This window comes from Netta rufina (assembly GCF_964035555.1).
Source record: "Netta rufina genome assembly, chromosome: 8".
In the NCBI taxonomy this organism is placed as follows: domain Eukaryota; kingdom Metazoa; phylum Chordata; class Aves; order Anseriformes; family Anatidae; genus Netta; species Netta rufina.
In genome coordinates this window covers 5617800-5641139 of record NC_140131.1, presented here as the reverse complement: position 1 = coordinate 5641139, position 23340 = coordinate 5617800, and the positions used below count along the sequence as shown (strand labels likewise).

Genomic DNA, 23340 nt, shown 5'->3' with positions numbered 1-23340 from the left:
TAACATTTAGCTAAAATTTTGCTTTGAAATAATTTGTGACAGAAAAGCTGCAGTTAGCCACTTCACACAGTGCACTGGCTGCCTCTGTTTCTCTAAGGCACAACCTAGAAAACTTGAAGGAGCTTTAAAATGAATGATGTAATAAGCAAATAATTGAAATCTGTCTATTAAATTCCATCTTGTTATGTCATGTCATTTACATGTATGTACAAATAAATCTAAACTCTTCAAATTCCATAAAATTTCTGAGGAGAAAGCACGTCAGGTATAAATAACTACAGGATTCTATCGCCTGCCAAATTCTTCCAGCATATAATAATTTCCATGTGATCTTACTACTACCAGCTTTAAACATATAAATAATGTCAGCTTATTATTCTTTCGTTATCAATATTTCTGCTACCAGGTTGGTGAAGCTTGATGCCTAGAAAAAAACTGCAGATCCACAGTATTTATGTGCTTCTATACAGGCTCCTAGTTCCACAGGTAAACTTAGAGAGTATTCCTTGTTCAGTAAAAATTCAAAACTACAAAATTACTACAGATTCCATTAGAAAAAAGTGCTATTAATGAACTGAGAGTCAAAAAAGACTTACAGCAAGTATAGCTAAGTACAGGTTACAGATCAATTGATTTCAAAGGCTGCTAATCAAAATTGATTTTTGAATGACCATTTCCATAATGAGTTTATAATAATACTTCAACATTTGGCCAAAGTGGAAAATTATTGCTTTTTCAAAACCACACGACATAACACTTAGAAAGCAACAATTCATTCAAAAGGAAATGTGGTTTTCTTAAGGAATAAAGTCAATTTATTTAAGTGGTTCAAAACTTTTTCTGTCTATGCATTTGTTTCTGCCATAGTAATGAGCTGCTAAACTTTCCTCTTGTGGTTTGTAGTTATTTAGCTCATTATAGTAACATAATCATATATCATTATATGCTATCATAAATCTGCCACTTTTCCCTCACAGAGTTAATCTTTTTAAATTGAGTAATCTGTTGAGCATCAGGTTGAGTTAGTTTTTCCTTTGGCACAAATCATTTAATATAATCTGCTTTAACTTTTCAAACTAAGGCAGTCCAACCAAAGAGCAAAAAGAGTCCTCAGAGATTGAAGGGCAGAGGGAACTGTTGGGATACAGAACCCCATTACAGCTGTGAATTGCTTATTGGCTTTGTGTTAAAATCCTGCGTTTCAGACCTAGCCTTAGAATTTCTTCAGAGAAAGCAAACCTATTTTACGCACTGGTAAATTGATCACATGTGATACTTTGCCAGCCAAAAATGACCTTATACAAACGACAGTACAGCTGTGGAGTGAGTTTCAAAAAAACTGGTTATCTGCCTGTATAAACTCATATGCTTGGTTATACTCGCGACCAGACAGATGTCTTGCACACTTCTTTATTGTGAATATTCACCATGCTTAAGCAGCATACCATCTGGATTATATGACATATTTCTTAACTATGCAAGCTCCTGTTACTGGAAGAATCTGTGATAATTATATCACTTGCTAATTTGTACCTCAAAAAAATATAGAAACATTAATTAGTTCCCCCAGCAGAACTGTGGAATAGGAAAATAAGTTCCCATTATAAAGGCTAGGTAACTCAAAAAAACAACAAAAAAATGTTTTACCTTAAGCAGTAGGATAGCTGCTTAGCTGTTCCCATTCCTGTCCTCAAAACATGCTCACACTCTATAGTTATGCAAAGTACCTTTGCAGATTACTATATTATATAATACGTAAGCCAAACTGCCAAATATTAAATAGCAAAATCATTTTTCTTTGTCTAAGTTCATGTCTAGTACAGCACCACCAACGGACAGAGCAGGGCATTGCCAAGTGTGCTTCACCCCACCTATTTCAGCAAGCAAACTAAAAATGACTCGTGCTTTGCCAGGGTCACTCTCTCCAGTCTGGCTGAAGGCTGGCTAATCAGTCGGAGGAGGTGCACAGCCAGTTGTGCTGGGACAGCAATCCTTACTGACAATCAAGGAGTGAGACAGGGCTAAATAGCTCACTTGATCATTACATCACTGAGTTATTTGGGGACATAACTCATTCTTTTGAGGAGACCTTTTTGAAGTCATGTTTCTTAAAAAATGAATAAATGCAACGGATCAGCTGTTGTGATAGCTTTCCCTAGTATGATATGATATCACAGTACGAAGCGGTCTGAAAATGTTACCCTGTATGAAACAAACCATCTTAAAATAGGAGTTCCCACTAAAATGCTGTCACTCCCTTAAAACAACAATACTGGCAGAAAATGTAAAAACTGAAATCAATTCTTTTTCCCCAACTACAGATCAGGAAAGCTTAACAACTTTAATAAATAAATAAATAAATAAATAAATAAATAAATAAATAAAAAAAAAGGAAGAGTTACCTTGAGATCCCTGCTGTACAGACTGGTTTTGAAATTGAGCGTATGGTTTATTTGGTATTCCAGAAAACTGCTGCCCATTCGGTGACTGGCTGTGCGATGATGGAGAGCCGTGCTTCTGCAATAGGGAAGGTGGAACTAATGCTTTCAGGGGGCTGACAAGCGGAGAGATTATGTTGGGAGCAAGCCTAGAAAAAGAAAATTCAGAAAAACTTCACATATCACATCACAATATGGGAAAATGAAATACTTGAAAGGCCTCATTTCCATGATGGCAAAACTATGGAAACATTTATTTTGCAGATATAAATTATGTTGTTTAAAAAAAAAAAAAAAAGGCATGGTAATGCAGGGCTGCTTTCAGGTCTTCATTAGCAGGGAAGGCAGTTAGAAAATGATTTATGTTCCTTTACGCTGACTTCCTGTACTAATCGTAATGACAGAATCAAAATGACATCACTCCTCAGAAAGCAACTTAGACACGGGTCAGTTTTAATTTAAAATTGTGTAAGCTGAGAAACATGTCCAGAAACAGGAATGGGGAACATACTTAGAATGAGGAAATGCAAGTACATTGTTCAAGTGCCTTAGTCGTTGTAGCAGGGTAAAGCTTTACACCCGGGTTTCAGCCAAGACAAGGAAAAGCATCAGTTTTCGGTCATTCCTCACATGGTATTTTTCAGACTTCACTGCAGGAAATACAAATGGAGCTGCAACAGATGGCACTGTCCTTTCAAAGAAAAGGCCTGAGTAAGGGTTTGCTTCTGGCGGCACTGCCCAGAGGATGGCAGGGACAGGTTGGTTCCTGCCGGATGGAAAATTCCTCCAACGTCTGGGACTTGGGCCAGCCCAGGAGCGTGGGGCAGTCCCGCTCAGGGGACAGGCCTGACCCGGCATTCCCAAAGCAAACTGGAGCAGCTGAGAAAGAGCCCCACTAACCCACTTCCACAAAAGCCTTCGGCACACCTCCACCTGGTGGAGTCACAGCTGTGCTTCTTCCTGGCCACGGCTTGCCCATCCCACCAAGGCCAGCTATGGCAGCAGCCCCAGAAGAAGCCCAGCCTTTGCCAGAGAAATCTTTTGGCCACAGGGCTGAATGGAACAGGCATCCACCATATACTCTCTGCTGTCTCTGGAGCCTTAGCTAAACATAGGAAGTGTCTCTTGGAGCAGTGCTGGACCCTTCAAACCCCAGAGAAACTACCTGGGAGCCACGCTGCTGAATCTTCATAGCTGCAGGGCCTGAGGTGGAGAAATAAAAATGCCATGGAAGGTTATAATCTATGCCACCTAGATGGAAAAAATATGGAGCACACACCATCGCAGGAGTACAAAGAATCAGCTAAGCCTGGTGACTTCCTCTGGCACTGTACAAGCCGCTTGGGCAGCACACGCCATGCTCTGGCCAGCAGTTTCTCACCAGTTTGCACTGCTGGAGCAGCTGGAACTAAAACTTGTGGAGGGAGGCTGTGCTGGACACAGGGCTAAGCACTACCTGGGAGTGTTCAAGAGGTAAATACAGATGAACTGTGAATTAATTGTGACAACGGCATAATCAAATGTAACGTGAGAAGCAAGGGAACGCTGCCAAAACTGTCACAGTGACACAGCGTCACAGTGACGCTCTATTAAGAGGGGCTTAAATAAATCAACCAGTCAGAGCCAATCCTATCATGAAATAACTCCTTCACACCAAAGAAGAAAAATAAGGCATATAATGTGGACCAAAGAGAGCCCGAATATCCCAAACTAAACTGAAGAAATAAACAAGCATTGATAAATGGGTTAAGGCAAGGGTATTTTCAAGGCTTTCAATATTTAAGAACTGGAAAATAAATTTTTTGTGAGAAAAAGAGGAGGTTTAGTTTGGTTTTAAGTTAATTTTAAAAAGAACTCAGCAACAAAAATTGAAACGATCTGGGATGGCCCATACCCTACCAGCGGGTAAACGCCTGGGGCTACGGGCATGGGAAAAGAGGGGTGCAGGGCTGTGTCGGTGGGGGAATGGGGGACTTCTGTGCCCTCTTCAGGTCAGAGACAGAAAATGCTTTTCAGAGTCTGCAAACGGCTGAGCAGCAGATGCTCGGGGGAAAATGCCGAGTTTATTTGCTAAGCAGCAGCTAAACGCAAAGGTCAGCTCCCATGTGGCTGTAGCTGCTCCTCAAACGTCTCAGTGGAGAAAGAGTTTAACAAAACTGATCTGTCCTGCTGTCCAGCTCCACCTCGTATCCTCTGCAAATTCTCTCCAATGTGTGTCTGTGGTGAGTGCTGCATGAAGATGGGGCTGCCACTATCTGCTGGGACCTGCAGGAAAGCCTTGGTGCAGCCTCAGCCAGGGCTGCCGGGAGTGCTGGCAAAGCACAAGCACAAATTACAGAATGGTCCCCAGCCTGCTCAAACGGCACACGGAGACATTGTCCTCGACACGCCAGAAATGCTATTAGAAGCCTGGAAATGCTTCTATCTGAAAAGAGATTAAAAAGATTGCAGTTGTTTTCTTTGGAAGGGTAATAGCTAAAAGAGATCATGATAGTGACATTTATATGGGTAATGGCCACACACATGTTTTAAAGAGAAACAAAAGAGTACTGAAAACTCCGAGGCCAGCAACCAGCCAGAAACCATGCTGAATGAGGGAGGAAAATGCTCCTGGTGAGCACGTACTCTGCAACTGCCCGTCTTGGGTTTCCCGTGCCTGCTCTCGCAACACCTTGTAGTGCTTGTCGTGCTGCTGCAAGTGCTTGTCCCCACTCACGCTCTCCTTCCTATTCTTGTTTTACCTGTGCGTGAGCTCAGCAGTTGTGCCAGGGCTCGTGCCTCAAAGCCACCCGGGAGGCAGCAGGGGCTCGGCGGTGCGCAGGGCCCTGCTCCGGCTGGGTGAGCTGTGCTGCCAGCTCCCCGCTTCCACTCGGCCCCGCTGTCACGGTGCTGGAGCTCGGCAAACATAGCTGTCTGCAGGCAGCCAGTATCCTAGGAACTTGCAGCGCAGCAACTTGAGCCGAAACCCCGAGCGCGCCGTGTAACACGATGAGCTGTGCCTCCTCTGCATGAAGAGCTCCCAGCGGTTTGCGCAGGTAACTGTAAAATGTGCTCTGCTCTGCTCAGGCTCTCCCACACAGGGAATTTCACGTTTCCCATATGTTGGGGCGCAGTTTGTAGCTAGGAAAGAGCTTTGCTCAGCAGAAAAATCAGGCTGTATTAGCACAAGTGGCCATCATGGGGATTGTCTCCTTAAAATAGTCATCACAATGCCTACAGCTCAGGCTGGCCCCGAAAATACGACTGTGTGTGTGTACATGCACATGTGCCCTGGCACTCTCAAGGAGAGTTCTTCATCAAATAATTGTCCCATTGCCAGCGCCCTGTGTTTAATTCTGCCCTGAATATTTGCCTGCTGCTCAGGTTGCTGTGACACTCAGGCTGTTAAAGGATAGGGGGAATCATTCCTGATACAAATTAAATATATAATGCATTAGTAGCAGAAAAGAGCTTAAAAGGAGCTGCCTTCTGTATGGAAGAAGAAATGGCAAACTACTTAAAGCTGAAACTCAGCTGGTTACATTAAAAATTCCCAGGCAGTAGCACAGGCATATGTTTCAATAACTAATAGCCTGTACATTTCCTGTTAATACTGTACTACAACCACAATTTGCTTTGGTTTGGATATTAATAACAAATATATGCTTTATATTTTATTTTAATTGTAACTTGCATAATTCAGTAAGTTTGCAGGTCCTTTTGGGGCTTTTTAATATATATCTGTGCCTACGTATAGCACAGAAATATAAATATATACTTGTATATATATGAATATCCCTACCTCTCACATACACGCAGAAAAATCCTTCTTGAATTCATTAAATTTGAGGGCTCCTGACTATTCTGAATCTTTCTGTTCAAAAGAATACATCTTTTTCCTATCTCCCTGATGTTGACAAAGCTAAGGATGAGCAGTTCTTACAGGCTGCTTGCTCTGCTGATACAGTGTACCCTGTCTTATAAGGATGCCTGATGATTAGATGTTTTCATTATCTCAAATAACAAATTAACAAACTGCAAAGCTTTTATTACTCCATATCAGAAACCATATGTCCCTTATATGAAGGAAAACAAAACAAAACAAAACACTGTTGAATGTAATACATGGAGCAGGTAGGAAGGCTTTTTCACCTGAAGACTTTTGGTGACTTTGGCACCAAATAATAGTAGGTGCTTCTCAGACTCTTTTGGATCTCTTAGGAACAGCTTGTGGATTCTCAGGAGTCTGTAGGCTGGAAATCTCTGCTGTATTTTTGGTGCTGTCTGGGTAGGTTTCTATATGGCAGCCATCACTGCTGCTCTGTGCCCAGAAATCCCCCTAACCTGGAAGCAGCATCTTTACCTAATATACAACTCAAGCCTTGTTTTATTTGGTAAACACCCTAACTGGAGGATCAGCTGTCTAAACCCTGAGTTTACCTCCTTACCTCCAGTTCTTCCATAACTCTTTTGGGTCCCCATGGTATCAAAACTGCATCTGTAGTGCTGTGTATATCTCAAACCAAGGTGCTGCCGCTTAACAATTACAAACGATTGTAACTGCATGGACCAGGAGGCTCGTGTGGCATCCTGCTGGGGTGTGTCTGAAGGGAAGTGCTAAGGAGAATGCTTACTGGTCACCTGAAGACAGCGGGGGAGAACTGGTGACCATTCACTGAAAATACTTTTCCTTGATAAGCTACCCAGAGCGGCACTTGCAAGAAGCTCAGACCAGATCTGAGTATACTGAGAATGTGGAAAACAGGATGTAAGAGGAGACCAAATTTGGAGAAATTAGAATATTTGGCGAAAAGAGTCTATGCTCCTTGTATGTGTTGACTGGTTTTGAACCTATCTTTTGGGAATAATATTTTTTTTGTAGGAGTAACATGCAACTTTGTTGAGCAGTGATAATAACAGAAAGGGAACCACGCAGTTGGATGCAGGAATAATCAACTTATTAATGACTGTATATTATATAATAATAAAACCAGAAGAGCTGTATTCAGTTTTGATATATTACATCATTGTAAGAGATAAAAACAGCCAAAGATGCACTAGAATAGTAAGGCACAGATTTCTCACAAAGGAAAACTGCCAAAACTAGAAGAGTGGCAGGAAAAGAAGAGAACTTAAAAGGTAGTTTTCAGGTTACAGTGGTGCAGTGGAGGAGCCAGCCTCCTCTCCACCCTGCCCAAGATAAAGGAGAAACAGGGCTTTCACCACAGGGAGAGGCAGGTCAGTTTAGAACAAAAGGAACATTTTGCTCACACAGCATGCCGTGGCCTGTGGCACTCATAGCCACAGGAAGTCACAGACTCAAACAGTCTAGCTAGGTTTTTCCTTTTAAAGGGACTGAATAATTTAATGGCCAAAACCAACATTTCCATGCTAGGCAAGGGGTAATCAAATCTTGTGCTTCAGGATGTAAACTGATCGCCCAACAAGTCAGAGAGGAATTCTCACTCTTCACTCATCACACAACTTCATATGATTGACCAGGTATTGTGGGTTTTTTCAAATTCCCTTTGAAGCACCATGTGTAGGATGGCGCTGAAGACATAATACTAGTCTTGAGGGACTTCTGATTTCAGGTGGAATTGCAAAGCTAATGCACTCTTCTTCTGAGGATGCATCACTAAACAATTTAGTAAAAGGACTAATCAGAAAAATCATGTTTTTGTAATTCCATCATCCATGCAACTGACAGAACACTACTGGAAGAACTGATCCTAAGTTGATGACATACTTTGTCTGTGATACTGCACACATTGCTGCACCATGCTAAACTAAACACAGTTGTAAAATACCTGGTTCATGGCCCCTCCTAAGGTAAGCTCTTGAAGACAGATGGGATACTACCCATGAAGAGCTGTTACACCACATGTTAGACACAGATAAAGAGCCAGGTACTGCAAAGCCACTCATACTAGTAGAAACTCACAGAAATCTGGATCTTAACAGAAGAATTTTTTTTAATTAAATGTCAAACCACAGAAGATACTTCTCTGTTTTCTCTCATTTTATAAAGTGAGAATTTCAAGAATCTCAAACAGAAATCCCAATAAGACTTTTATGTAATTTTTTTTGTAATTGTATTTTCATGTTACGTACATATTTTTGATTCTGAAAATTAAGATTAAATTGTAAGACAGACGTGTGAAGAAACTATGAGTTAGCAATGATCTCCACAAGACCTCAATCTCACCTAAGAGGCTGAAAGTGCCATTATCTCACTTCGGAATCACTTGTCCTGCTTCCTGGGTTGGTTTCCCCAAGTAGGTGGTGGTGCATAAGAATTTGTGCATTTTCACAATTCACACCAAATGTTTTGTTTCAATATTCTTGTAAAATACAGAACCAAAAATAAATACATATTGACACTGATTTTTCTGTCAAGATGGTAATGTACGGTTTCTGTATCCATCCATAGTACTTAGTTGGAGTTAGAAGTAGTTTTATACTTTGCTTTAGCCACTCTGTTCAATAGCTGTTCCTGGACAAATTAACAGAGTAGCAAATTGTAAAGCCAGATTTAGAACAGTTTTAAGAGGAGTTTTTTCATCATCTAGTTCATCATGCCTTGACTGCCAAAAGCCACACACAGTACATTTATATGGCAAATACTGAAATTGAAAATTGAAAAATAATGAAAATAAATTCAAACTAAGATTCTTCAGTAATAATTGAGAATGAAATGTAACCACAAAAGAGAAATATCTGAGATAGGGATGTTTCCAATATGAAAACTGTCATTTCTTTTTTTTTTTCTTTTTTCCTTTTTATGATGTGATGGTTTGATTGGCAGATTCCTAAGCTAGATGAAGAACCTCAACCCATGTCCCAATGACTTCAGTGGAAACAGGACCAAATCCAGACTGAAAAACATCTGTCCTTTATCTCAAGTAAGTTTTCATAGATTTTGGGCCATAACGTAATAAAGTTCTCATGTATACCATATTGACACATAACACAATCTAGACTTTAAGAATTATTTTTAACTCATGTTACAATGAAGAAAAGTATATAATAAGCACCAATGTGAGAAGCACAAAGTGAAGAAGTTCCATGATTTAGCGTAAGTGACTTGCAAAGCATTGCAGTTAGTTGCAAAACCTGAGGTGTTTCCATGAAACCAGGTTCTACCATAAAATCCAGCACGCCAACCCTTTCATCCCTTTCATTCATAAATTCACTCCCCCTAGCCTTACAGTTACTTATATTGTGAGAAAGTCCAATTGAGCTCCAGGACCAGGGGATTATTTTTTTTAATAAAAAAAGAAAAAAAAAGTTAACACTGATTTTCATCTCTTCCCATAATATTAAAAATGATGTGTAAAGCTCTGCTAATCTGGTCTCTGGATAGCGCCCAATCTCTTGCCACGTGTTTCTGTTCTGGGTCTTGCCCTACGGGAATTTCTGTCAGCACATGCTCAGGAAACAGTTATACCATTCCCTTTTTTTTTTCCTCTATTTTTTTTTAAAGACAGACTCTATCTGAAGTTTGGTGAACCTTTGCACTAATCACTGCCAGGTGCCTCTGGCTAGGTTTCTGGAATGCAAGGAATCTTTTCTTTCTCTCTTTTTTTCTTCCTTTCTTCTCTTCCCCCCTCTCCCTGATATCTTATAAATCCTTCATTGAAGAGCACCTTGCTGGGCATCATTGCATTTTATTATCCTTTTCTATAAACACCAAGCAAACAAGTAATTGGGCTGTCTGATACTCAGTCTCTGCTCTATGACTGCAAGATACGACAGAGTATTTTTGTTTATTTTTTTCTGTTTGCTTGCTCTGGTTGTGGCTGGCTTGAGGAGGTGCCTGCTGCTCAGAGCTTTGGACTCTATTCCTGCCTCTGCTACTAGTGCAGCGTGTGACATACCCCCATGTGTAGCACCTTTAAAGCAGTACTAAGGAAAAGTCAGCCTTTTCCTAGCTTCTAGATAAGTACAAACTACTCTTCTTAATTCAGAATACTGCATTGGATCGCTTTAATCCAGTGATGCATCTTCACTGAGCAGTGTCAACAAGTGAGTGCACGAGCACACTTAGAGGGGTTTCACAAGCATCATGGAGAACACGATCCAAAGAAGCTTTTAATAGGACTTGAGAGTCCTAGGTCATTTAATTGCTTTAGAATAATGTTACCAATCAACAGTGATACGCAAACAGCTTCTGGATGAAAATTACACAGGAACCAGAGGAGTCCTTTCCTGGTACACTCAAAAGCTTTCTGCAAGGACCTTGTATTCAGGTACAGTTACTGAAACACTCGCTATCTGTTCTAACAAATACACACAAGTCTCATAGTTGGGCATAAAACATAACTCACTGTTTTGTAACTCATTTCACTACCTACACAAAAGGACTCACGTACATAAACCTGGGCTTTTCTATGTGAAATTAATATCTCTACAATTGCTCTTACTTGATATGCAATATCTGCAGAGCAGTTTAATCATGGTAATCATGATAGGAACTATGCCAAAATAAAATACGTTTTTATTTTTAAGGATTCATTCAATAATTTTCATTGAAAAGAAGCTGATGAATCACTACAGTGGAAGGCACTATATGTAACTGAACTTGGAAATCTTATTCTTTCTAACAATCTAGCAGGAAAACGTTACCAAAGTAGAAAAAATAAAATAAGAAATCATTTTTAATGTGCTCAAAGAAATATCAAAACAGATTTAGATAAAGAACACTGCCTTAGGTTCAAGTGATTGCCAGGAAGTCAATTACAAAGACATGCAATCAAACACAGATATTGTCTACACTATATTATCTGACGTACTGCACGCTTGACTGATCTGTCTTATTTTAGTCATTTAAAGACATTTTTCTCTGGGAAGAGTGCAGCAAGATGCTTCTAGGTGTAGGTAGATTCTTCACAGGTAGCTGACACCTGCTTTCCTCAGGTTTACAGCCAAAAAGGCACTAATAGGGGGAGATGTTAAGATAACAAGTTGTTGCATCATGACAAATTATTATGCTTGGTGTATATAGCTTATGTCTAACTGCAGAAGTTCTGCTTAGACAACAAAACAAAATGAAAGAGAAACTAATTTACCTACATATAAAACTAGTAATGGCTTAGATCATTGACATAACGCAGAAGAGCTGTGGTTGAATCCATTTTAAATGCTTCTTGATTTACTCTGGTCAAGTCTTTTAAACTCCCTCCTTCTCCTGTGCCTGTCTCTATTTTACTCTAAGCTAGTTTTGCTTACAATGTCTCTTCTGGGCAGTCACCAAGAGGGGGTCTTATCAATGCCTACGAGTGCCTGAAGGGAGGGTGCAACAAGACAGCACAGGGCTCTTCTCAGTGGTGCCCAGTGCCAGGACAAGGGCAATGGGCACAAACTGGAACCCAAGAGGTGCTGTCTGACCACCAGGCAGCTCTGCTGTGCTCTGAGGGTGATGGAGCAAGAAGATCTCTTTGGAGATCTTCCGAAAGCTGCCTGGATGTGGGCCTGGGTCCCTGCTCTGGGTGGCCCTGCTTGAGCAGGGGTTGGACCAGAGGACCCAGAGGTCCCTTCTGGCCTCAGCCACTCTGTGACGCTGTGATCATAGCACTCCCTTTTTTTAGGCTTTCTAATGAGTGGCAATCCAGCTCTATTAGAAACATACATGAAATACACGTCCATCTATTTCTGCTGATGGCCAAACAGTATTTTACCCCATGATCAGACACTAAGTTATTCTTAACTGCGTATCATTGAAGTAAGCCTAAACTAATGCTAATTTTGCTTTACGGGGGGAAAAAACTGTATAAGCCTATCTGGACATGATTATAAATGAATTCTGATCACATTTTCTACAATGAGATAAATGACTTGGGATTTGCAACCAGATGCTTTTAATTACTGATTTTCTTTGTTACATGAACCTCAGCTCCGCACCTGTACATTGTTCTTTCTTTGTACAGATGTACTGATGCCCCTTTTGCGTGCTCAGGTCCATAACACTGAGATAAATTATGATGGGTTCTTGGCTTCCTCCATTGAAAATGTTTTCAGCTGTCAGGGATATCTGTTTCTTGTTATTGGTTTTAGTGCTTTTGAAAGAAAGTCTAAAACACTGACTTGTGTATTCTATTATAAATGAAGAGTATTCTCCAGTGGAATTCACAATGAATGAATGATGCATCTCCTTGGTCCTAGGAACTGTTTTAAAACTGTGTAGGTATTTAGTTCTCCAGAGTACTTCTTGAGAGTAAAAGTTTGTTTCCTACAAAGATTCTAGCAATGCAAGATCTGGCTTACACCTTTCTTATTAAGTATAACATGGCAGTAATACAAACAAAAAACTAACACACAGGATTTTATCCTGCGCATTTTATTCAACCTTAAAAATATCAGGAATTTCAAATCTGGTGTTCCCTTGTTGAGCAAAAAGGGAGGCTCTGTGTACCTTGTTTTACTTGAAGTAGAGAGAAATGAAGGACTAAACTTTTAACAGAGATCTCTTTACAGCGAAGTATTTCTGTGGTATTTGAATTAACAGGTGCTAACAAGCAAGCAAACAAAAAATCTGATGTTTAAGCAGCCTGATTAAAATGTCTCTTTTCATTTGATTGCTCTTAAGTCCTGTTTCTTGTGATTTTGTATGGGTAAGTGGCTCTTCAGGGAGGTCTGAAGCATGGTTTGAACTGGTTGCAGTTAGCTGGTGAGAAGCCTGGGCAAAAGAGAGTTCTATAAACCCTTTCCTCTAACCCTGATGACTTAATCCTCGATATTAAAGACTCACCATAATTATAAGACTGGATTCAGAGTTCTCATTAATCATCACCTATGGACACCACAGATGTCTTAATCTCACTAGTTCTTCATTGACTGTTGTGTTTACAGAGCAGAAATGAACTAAATTGCCACAGGAGGATATAAAAAATAGTTTTGCTTTCTTTTCCCTTGGAGACACATCACCTTCTTGGTGAAGTTACTATTTGTCAGTCCCCCCAGCTTCTTCTGAGAACATAAGTGCTGTTTGTTATGAGCAGCACGAGTGAGCGAGGGCCTCACAGTCACTTATAGAGGGACTGTGTTCAGATCCTACAAAGTGACCTTGTTCGGTCATTAAGCTGAATTGGTGCAAATCCCTTACTTTGTGCCACCACTTAAACTCATTTAACTTTAGTCAGATCAGTTTCATTTAAACCAATAATTTATCACACTAAACATTTTAAACTGGAACTTAGGGAACTGGTCTACAAATACAACTAAGTACATTTTTAGATGACTTAGATAATACCAGCATAAAAAATAGCAGAGAGAAAGCCAAGTGCAACATCCACCTAAGATTTAATACTAAAAGTTGTGCTTCCATCTTCATACTGCTACAAATCAAAATGGACTACTTTTGCAATGGACAAAATGAAACCAAATTAGACATTATATATGGCATATGCTACAAGAAATGCTAAAATAACATTTTGCTACCTGAAGTAAAAAATAAATATATATTTAAACTCGAATCATGACAAGCCCTCTTTCTGGATGCTAAAGTATTTCTCAGTCACACAGTTTTAGTTTAATTAATATCAATATAAGTTAAAGTAAATTATTTGGTCTAGCGTATATTTCATACCAGAATTTGAAAAAATGTTCTCCATATTGTATAATGCCAGTATAAATACATTTGGTAATGAAGTCAGATTTTGTTAGAACATTTTCAAGTGAATTAGATAATTTTGTCAAACTGTTTAAATGTCCTAGTAAACCATTTGGGAAAATTGACTGCTGCACTTGGTATTGACTTTGGCAAAGGATGGTATGGCATAGGGCTTTTTTTTATTAAAAAAAAAAAAAAAAAAAAAAAAGCCTTTAAATCAAATTCTGAATCTTCTGTCGAATTTGAGTAGACTATTTGTACTCTGCCTCATGTAGTTTTTGGCATCTTGCATATTTGATGACTCAGTAATTAGATTTCTTGATAATAATCACTTAGTTCACTCCACAGACTTAAACTATGCAATCCAGTCTTGTCATCGTACAGATTCACAGTATAGAAATTCTTTGCATTTACTTAAACGTGAATGCTGAGACAGCTGACAAATGAGGCAAAACATTGTATGTTTGCCAGCCAGCTAGAGCAGTTCACATGAAGAAAGGTAGTGTTAGGTGTTTCTTTCCTATTGTAAACCACGTGTATTTTGTATGAGTAATGGCATGCTGCTGCAAACTGGGAAAGGGGTAACAGGTCTAGAATTCAGTGGCTCCAGGTACTAGATCATTAAGTGATTTTTCTTAGTTAAATGAACGGATGCTTTACACAAAACTGTGCTAAATGAAATTCAAAGGCTGTTACTTCACACTAAGCTTTCTGTATTTGCAGTTAAAATGCCATGGATGGGCTTTATTTCAGCAGTCCTTAATTGTGTAAGTATAAACAGTTAAAATACAGAAAGAAGATCTGGGGTTGGGTGTGACAATACTGAATGTGGATTATTTGAGTTTAGAAAATGGTATTTGAGATCCTGAAAAATTCCAAGTCATTATGTCATGAAACCAGATAGCCTGTTTTAAAATAACCATTAAAAATACATTCCCTTTTCTATTTCCTGATGTTTGGTTCATGGTTAGAAATCCATTATCATCCCAGACTTACATTTTGTCATAGGATATTAACTATGGTGTTTCCACAAAGACTTTGCATTGCTTAAGTATGTAAGCACTGAGATAATGCATCAGCACCGTCATCTCCTCTGAGGAAGAATCCTAATTCCACTAGAACTGAAAACAGCAGTGACCATTCTGATGTAAGCTTTGGCCTAAGCAAATGATCAAAACGTCTGGAGAAGGAGCCGGTGAGGAGCTCAGCTCACTCAGCATAGTGAGTGCTGAAGAGAAGTGCTGTACTCTGGTGGGGAGACACAAGGGGCAGGACAGAGAATTTATCTGGGACCTTCCAACCCCTCAAACTGGCGAGTTGACTGCTGCCCCCATTCTAGTCAGCTCTTTGCTTTTGTTTTTTATTAACAGTACCAAGACGTGAAGTGCTTTTGAAACAAATCTACCTTACTGACCACCTGTTAAGTCCCTTCTATAGTGTACCCTTAGGCCGTTTAGTTCTCGGTTGGACTTTTTGCCTACCCTAGGAAGCCTACCCTAGAACCAAATCAAGGAAGAAACAGCTGGGCAGTGCACTGGGGAGCATGGAGGAAAGCATCCTGCTCCCCTGGGCTCAACTAGTCCCATGCTGCAGGGAAAGAGTAGCTTGCGGATTACCTTCATTTTTGACTCTCATCTCCATTCCTCCTGTTTGCACTCACTGCCTTCTCTGCTACAGAAAACCTCACATTGACCTGCTGCAACTTCCACCTAAATCCTCCTGCCCAGTGCCTCCTGTTGGTCATGTCTCTGCCATGGGCATGAGTCTGTCAACGGGAAATAAAAGGTGAGGAATGTGGGGGGCAGGGCAGGGAGGGAGAAGGTTTGGACGCAGACATCTTATGTAAGCTTTTCAGTAATTAGGGGCAAAGTCTACTCGTCTGATGGGCAGATATGCATTGTATGGTGGGGAGGCACTTGTTCCTGGCATGGGTCAGAAGAGGTGGCTGAGGGAGGAACAGGGTATAGAAGCTAAGCTTGCTACAGCATTCATTCCCCAATTCAGAAAAAAAAAAAAAAAAGACAGCAGCTTGTTCCTAAATGAACTTCCTCAGTCAGACAGTTCTTCAACTATTCCAGGTGTAATTTTCCTTGTTGTGCTCTTTTCATGCACCCCACCTTCTATCTGTTGCTTAAAGAGTACAATTAAAACTTCCTGGGCTTTTCTTTCCCCATATAAAAGAAGGGATGGGTCAGTCACTGACAAAGATAGAAAAAATCTACATTCACTCGCTGGTCTTGCTGAAGAACCCCAACGTATTATTAGGTAAAAAGTTTCTTCATCTCCCTTTATCTCAAGTTCCCATCAGTAAAGCAAAATCAGAGTACCCTCCCTGTCCAAAGCACTGGGAAGAAAAAAAATCCAAGTTTGATGTGTGATTTACATGAGTGAAGGCACCATGAGTGTAGCAGAAAGATGAGTTGAATTTTGTGGCTTACAGAGATTCTTTGCTGTTGAGATGCTTTGAGAGCCTTGAAGAAATGGTAAAATAGGAATATCACATAAGGTAGCGATGCAATACAATCTGTACTGTAGCAACGCAATCTCTGCAATCATTGTGATAATATCCCCTTCCCTGATTAGGATCTTACTGGTTAATGCTTACAGCTGAAAAATGCATTACCAAAATCTCAACAGAGAGCAAGGAAGTGAGAAAACTTGCCATTCTGACACAAACTAAGTCTTATAAAGGCAAACACTGCCTTATTCCCGAGTGAGTCATAGTTTGGATTTTACCCTTTGAGAATTTTTTCATCTTAGCTAAGAAAAGTTCTCTGCACTTATCCAAATCTACAAGAAGTCATTGAGGAAGAATTTAAAAAATTAAATACAATTGCACTCTGTGGAGAAAAACAAAATCCCAGTGTATTTCATGGAAGACAAAGATATGGCTGTAATGTCAAATTTTTAGAAATGTCAAAGTTTGCCCTGCTTTGCGCAGTGGATGGATGAGGTGAACTTTTGAAGTCCCTTCCAAATTAAATTACTCTATAATTCTAAAACAAACAGAATTGCTTAGTTTGAGTCAGTGTTTTTCATTCAAACAGCATTCATGCAAACCAAGATAAACAATTAATGGTTCACTATCATGCCTGACAGAGGCCAAGCATGTTTCACACACATACCCTTCCCTGGCACTTTCCAGCGGTGACTGGTGGTGATGTGGACTGGAAAGGGTGGAGTCAAGAGGATGGTGCCTTGAAGGGATGTCGTGAGGAGGTGGCAATACACCTGGTGAGGGACCATTATGGTTAGCACTGGAACCACTGTACATGCCTGTGAACAAACAAACATCATTTTGCAATGTAAAATAAGCAAGGAAAGGAGAATCCAAGTGACATGATAGTTTCCAACTCCTTCCCTGTCCCCCAGCCGACCCCGACACACACACGGGGCAGCACACCTCTGTTGGGGCAGTCGCCTACCCAGACACGCAGCATGGTAGTGAATACTTGAGTTTGCCATGGCACTCATGCTTCATCAGGTCATTTTGACACGTGTGTGTCTCCCCTCCAACACTCTCGGATGGTCCTGTGACTGGAGATGTGGATGCACTCCCCCCAGCAGCCTGTGGGACCTGGCAGGACTCTCACCCTGCCTTCGCTGTACTTTGGTGTTCTAGATGCCGTTTGCTCATGCCACCCTACGGCAGGGGGGAAAAAGGCCTGGCTCCTCTAAGTGCAGTTCTTGGCAAAGCCTGGTCTTCTTTTCTCTGCTTCTCTGCCTTCTGCGTTTACCTACAATACAGCTCCCAGAGTTTTGGCCCACCGAGGCATGTACACAGACGTGGACTAGGGCAGCCACTGACATTGTACTGTGAAAGTTGTGGGGGGCGGATGAGGTTTGCCAGCTCCCAGTGCCCAGCTACAGCCCAGCAGTCCCCACACATCCTCTGAGGGCTAGTTTCTGTGCCTTCTTTCTTTCTGCAGTGTCCACCTTTCCAGTCCTGCTCAGTGTGAGAGTTACACACCGAGGAAAAGGGAGCTGCGTGTCAGCCGTGCTTTGCCGTGTCCCACACCACTGGCAGGGTTCGGGATGGCTCTCGTCCCAAACCCTCTGAGGGACATGTAACGGGCAGAAAGCAACAGGAAAAGCTGAGGCCAGGCGGAATGTGTGACAGCCCTCCGGGTGGGTAAGCAGCGGCTGAATGTCAGCATCTGTTTCTTTGTGACTGAAGAGTTAGAACCACTAGGGCAAGATTCCAGCCACCTTTGTCAGGGACTTCAGATGAGTCAAAAACCTCTCATGAACAATGAGTCCTCGGCTGTTGACAGATCTAAAAGAACGAAAATGAACCACATCATCTCTGTCTCCCGCTAGACAGAACATTTGTCAACCAGCCAGTGAAAACAACTTGCTTTCTGCACCGAAAGCCAGACAGAAGGGGTTTTAAGAAGTCAGATGTTCCCAGGTGATGCAAGGATTTATTTGTCAAAGCCTCTTCTGATAACAGTAAGCCAGTAGCTAGGATGCTACACTGTGAGAATGCTGTTACTTCAGCCTATTTTACGATATAATCGATTCCACTTCCCACAGATCCTTCTTGTTCACACATTTGTTCTCAGGCTTGGCAGATGAGCCAAACACCCATTCGACTTTGTGCTGTGTCATTTCACACTTGAGCTGTATTTCCACACGCAGTTCAGGTATACTGGCAGCACAGCCTGGAGGAAACTGCTGAATCTAGGAAGGGAGGTTTGTGCTCTCTATCTGACTGAGATAGCCTTAACGGCCCCTTGGTGATAGCTCACCCCAAAAAAGTTAAAAAACTCACAGAAGAGAGTTCTAATAGTGCAGCAGCCAGTAAACACATACTTTTTTTTTGTCTTACGGTCCCACCCTGAACAGTTCATGAATGTTTCAGAGGTCTCCCCTGGGCTCTTCCTTACTGCCCCAGTTACCATGGATGGTTTCAGTTCTTTGCTTGGGGTGGATGAAGACAGAGTGCCACAGTACCTGATTCTCAGCTACTGCTCAGGTATTACCTTTACAACAAGAAAATCACAGCCAGCACGCCCCTCTAGAGAGGCAAAAAAAAGTTACTAAAAACACCCCACACATCCTTATGTCTGAGAGCTGTGTCCTGCACAATCCCATGCACTCAAACCCACCCCATCAGAAAAGAAAATGAAACCACAATTGCTGCCGCTCTCCCTTTCTGTCACACTTTGCCAGGACCAGTACACAGAGGAATTTACCCAGCTGTGGAACAACGTGGGCAGACACCCACTGCCCACACTGGGCTTGGAGCTCCTCTCCCATTGAAGCAGGGCTCCTTCCATCTACCCTGAATTAATCCGTGTTTTCACTTACAGATTACGCCTCCTCTGGAAAAGCACCCCGCTTGGAGCATGTGTGCTGAGGTTTGTGGGGTTAGTTCACCAGTGAGCTTTCCTTTTCCTGCATCTTTATTCACCACAACGCCTTCGCTCCTGCTGGGTTGGACACGCGGCATCTCTTGTCCTCGGGTCCCCCCGGCCCTCCTGCCACACCGCAGCGTGTGCTGCCTCACCCCAGAGGCCGCTGGCTGCCCTCGCACTGACAGCCCGGCCCTGCAGCACCGCTCGCTCGGCAGCCCACCGCAACCTCAGCCGAAGCACGTCGGGATGAAGCCAGCTGTCCCCATCTCCTCCGTGACGCTTTGACAAATGTGGCGCCGCACGTGCGCTGGCGGCTGCCAAGCAGCATGTGGCCCAGCTGAGCCCTGCCTGCTGCTCCCGCGGGGGGGAACGCTCGTTTTGGGTGCCACTCTCTGGTATCCAGCTGCCAGGATTCATGAGACTCATCAGAACGCAATTATCTCTGGGGCGTTTGTCAAATGTGGTTGAGCTTGGCTAACGGATTAAAAAAATAAAACTGTGGGGAAGGGGACTGACACATGTGGACAGCGGCGAGCACAACGATTACATAAGTCTCGCTTCCTAAGGAAATGAGACTAGGCCCAGAGCCCCGATCTGCACAACGCTGGGCCAGGGAGAGCAAAAAGGGAGCTGCGAGGCTGCTCTGGCACCAGGCACGGGGCCGTGTGTTCCTGGGCCTGGCGATGAAGCTCTGAGACTGCACAGCCTTCCGCTTGGAGCGGGCCGCGTCCGCCCCTGAAGCTTCTGGATAGCGAGAAAGCCAAAAGACGAGCCAACGTAGGCCAAGCATTGCCCCTATTGTTTGCTCACTTTGCTTGCAGGGGGTGTCTGCCTGTAATTAGGAGTATTTCCAAGGCCATGTGGCACAAGCAATGGAAGACGGGGTTTACTATGGGATTCCATGCGAGTCTGCAGTGAGACATTCATTTCTCTTGAGTCACTAAGAGCCAAATTGAACTTATTTAATATTAAGTTCAAAACAAGGGCACTCCAACAGAATATTAACTTCACTTCCTTCAGAGGAACAGACCTTTCACTGCTCGTAGGCACTGTGCCGGGCGTACCGCGCTAGGCTCTACGCAGGCCATGAGCCATTTAGTCTGCTACTGGAACTCATTTTGGCTGTCAAAATTTCAATGTGTGTATTTACAGAATTAAAACACTCAAAATTTGGAGTTGCTGCTGTCACCCGGATCCCATGACTGGGTGTGAAGCCCAGCAACAACAGCACTTTTAGAAGGAAATAATGGCAGTGGCAGTTTATCAGGAAAGAATGAGAGCGAACTGCCTTGTTCTGGAAAGAAAGAGGTATCTGCTGACACGAGGGTGGACAAGTCCTGCCCACTGCCAATCCCTAACAGTAAGGAAGAGTCATTTGACAGCAGAGAAATGCTGCATTTCCTTTGCTCCAGGGACTCCCTCTGCCTGAGAAACCAGGTGCCTCTACAATGGAAGAAGTCAAGGAGGAAGAGCAGTTGCTATTCCAGCCTCACTCAGTATCATTTTCAATAGTTCCAAAAATTCCTCTTCTTTTCCAGCTTCTTTTCCCTTTTTTACAGCAGGTACTATATTCTTAGTACCTGAAGTCGCACAGAAGCCTTTGGAGCTGTTATAAATGACTGCTCCTGCAAGCCCAACCCAGTTCAGGGCTGTGCATCTTGGGCCTCTTCATGCATTGACCACCTCAGCTTGTAAATATGTGTCATCAATCAATAATTTAAATGGGTTGGCCTTTAACCTTAACATCTGTTGCCAAAATGGTACTTTGAGCATCTGTGACTAGCAGCCTTTTTTTTTTCAGCTTTATGCCAGGAGAGACCAGAAAAAAAAAAAAATAACAAAACGGGCAGGCCCAGAAAAGATGTCTGCATGGGGTTACCTGAATGGAGATAACTTCCTTTGCTGGGAGAGCGAGAGAAGCCCTTGGGCACAGCTGGACTTGAATGTGAGCAGCCATGAAGCAATTTACAAGGAAGGTAAAAGAAGATCTAAGCAAACAATGGGTTCCTCTGACTGCAAAATATTCTTTTGCTCACTGTCTTACTCAGTCCTAAGCACAAACCTGCTTTGAAGTTTGACACAAGGGACGGGAGTTTTTTACATATTTCATTTTTCTATGATTGGCTTTCATCCCTGACATATTTAAAATGTGCTTTAACTTGGAGAAAGACAAAACTGAAACTCTCCAGGAATCCAAGTGATCCCTAAAGCCCAGAGCTCTGCACATTAATAATGTGGTTTCTTTGGAAAAAAAAAAAAAGAAAAAAGCTTAAACCATGAACACTTTCATATTTTCAAGTGGCATTAAGAGACCATCATATACTGTATTCATCCATACATATCCTATATACAGTATTACAGCTGCTTTGTCCAGAAATATTATCTCTGCTTATGTGAAAGAGCAAACATGCAAACTATAGGTGGCAGCAGGAATGTCCTTATGCTTTAAATCTGTAAGGATCAGCACTTTAGCTTATTTGCCCTAAATAATGATAGAGGAACAGTTTTGCCTATGGAATTACACCACACATAATATGAAGTAACCTCTGTTTCACTGTAAAATAGTGATTTATTTTCCCTAGCACTTCTTCATACTGTGCATGTGATGGGGTCTCTTATAGGGTGACCCGATGGAAGTATCGGGAAAGATTTACTAAGTTTTTTACAACAACCCTGTGACAGACTGATATAATCTGCAAAGAAATTATTGGAGAAAACCAGTATTATTGACAGACTAAACCTTTAATTTCAGATGAGGTTCTCAGAACTGACACTGTGAGGTCAGGGCCGGTCCATTTATCTGTAAGCAGTAACTTTTTTCTTGTTTTATTGTGGCCACTTGAAATCTGAGGCTATTCCTGAGGTTATTAACCACACCCCATCCTGAGGGCAATGTCACGGGGCTTTCCTGTCCTGCCTGGAAGCGAGAGGCTGGACTGCCAAGGGTGGAGAGCAGAGGCCATGTGTTGCCCTCACACATCTCAGGAGTGCAGATGACAAAGCCAGAGCATTGAAGTAATCCCCCCAAGTCCCTCCAGCTTCCTGCCACCTTTTGAGGAGCCACATATAAACCGGGAGTGCAGACTCCCAGGGGAGCGCTGCTGGAATGATGGGTCATTTCCCTTCCTACTCCATCCTGCTCACCAGGTACATTCCAACGTTTTAGTGCAACTTAAACTAGAAAGGGGAATAGGAGGTGTCAAAAAGGATGATTTTGTTGCTGCTGTTTTTAACATCTGGTGTGAGAAAAAAAGGATGAAATTCTTCCCTAAGTAAATCTAGTTACTTAGTACTCTTACAAAGCAAAATACAGTAATAAAGAGCACCAGCTCATCCCTTGGTGCAGGTGAATGAGCATCTGGCATTCTTGTTTTCTAATCCCAGTTTACCTTTGGTTTTCTCTAAGTCTCAACAGGAAAAAGCTAGGATTTATCTGGAAAGCTTGAACTGAGCTACTAAATCAATTTAAAACAGATTCATTTGGCCCAAAGCTAAAATGTTTTATTGATGATCTTAGCAAAGAACTCACAAAATTATTTCATTTTATTTTATTATGTATTTTTTTCTAACCTCTTCCATTGTGGCAAATCAGACCCACAAGCTTTTCTGTTATTGTATTGACATTAGCATGATACTTATTAGAAATATTCTTACCTGTAATTAAATCGTGATGACCTACAGATCGACCACATTTCCCATCCAAAATGTGTTGTGAAGATGTGTGGAGCTGTTGTATAGCTAAGCATTCACTTAGTACATCCTGTTCGATATCAGTACATGAATTTAGCTACAAGAGGAAGATAAAACAAACATTTTGTTTCAAAGTAAACCAAATGACGTCTAATTAAATTCATATGTCTCTTTGCTTAAAGATTATGTACAGAAGGAAGGAGCAAAATGACATTCTTATCAACTTGGTATAATTAAGGATATATCTATTAGTTGGTATTTC

At 41.8% G+C, this 23340-nt stretch overlaps 1 protein-coding gene across 1 annotated transcript in view; it reads right to left on the bottom strand.

Moving 5' to 3' along the window:
- GLIS1 (GLIS family zinc finger 1) overlaps positions 1-23340 on the bottom strand; it is a gene marked incomplete at both ends in the record, with an annotated part of 187582 nt that overhangs the window by 8035 nt on the left and 156207 nt on the right. Inside the window, 3 exons of the mRNA XM_084290834.1 lie at positions 2403-2587; positions 17154-17304; positions 23043-23175. Coding sequence (XP_084146960.1) covers positions 2403-2587; positions 17154-17304; positions 23043-23175 — 469 coding nt within the window. The remainder of the gene's footprint in view (positions 1-2402; positions 2588-17153; positions 17305-23042; positions 23176-23340) is intronic.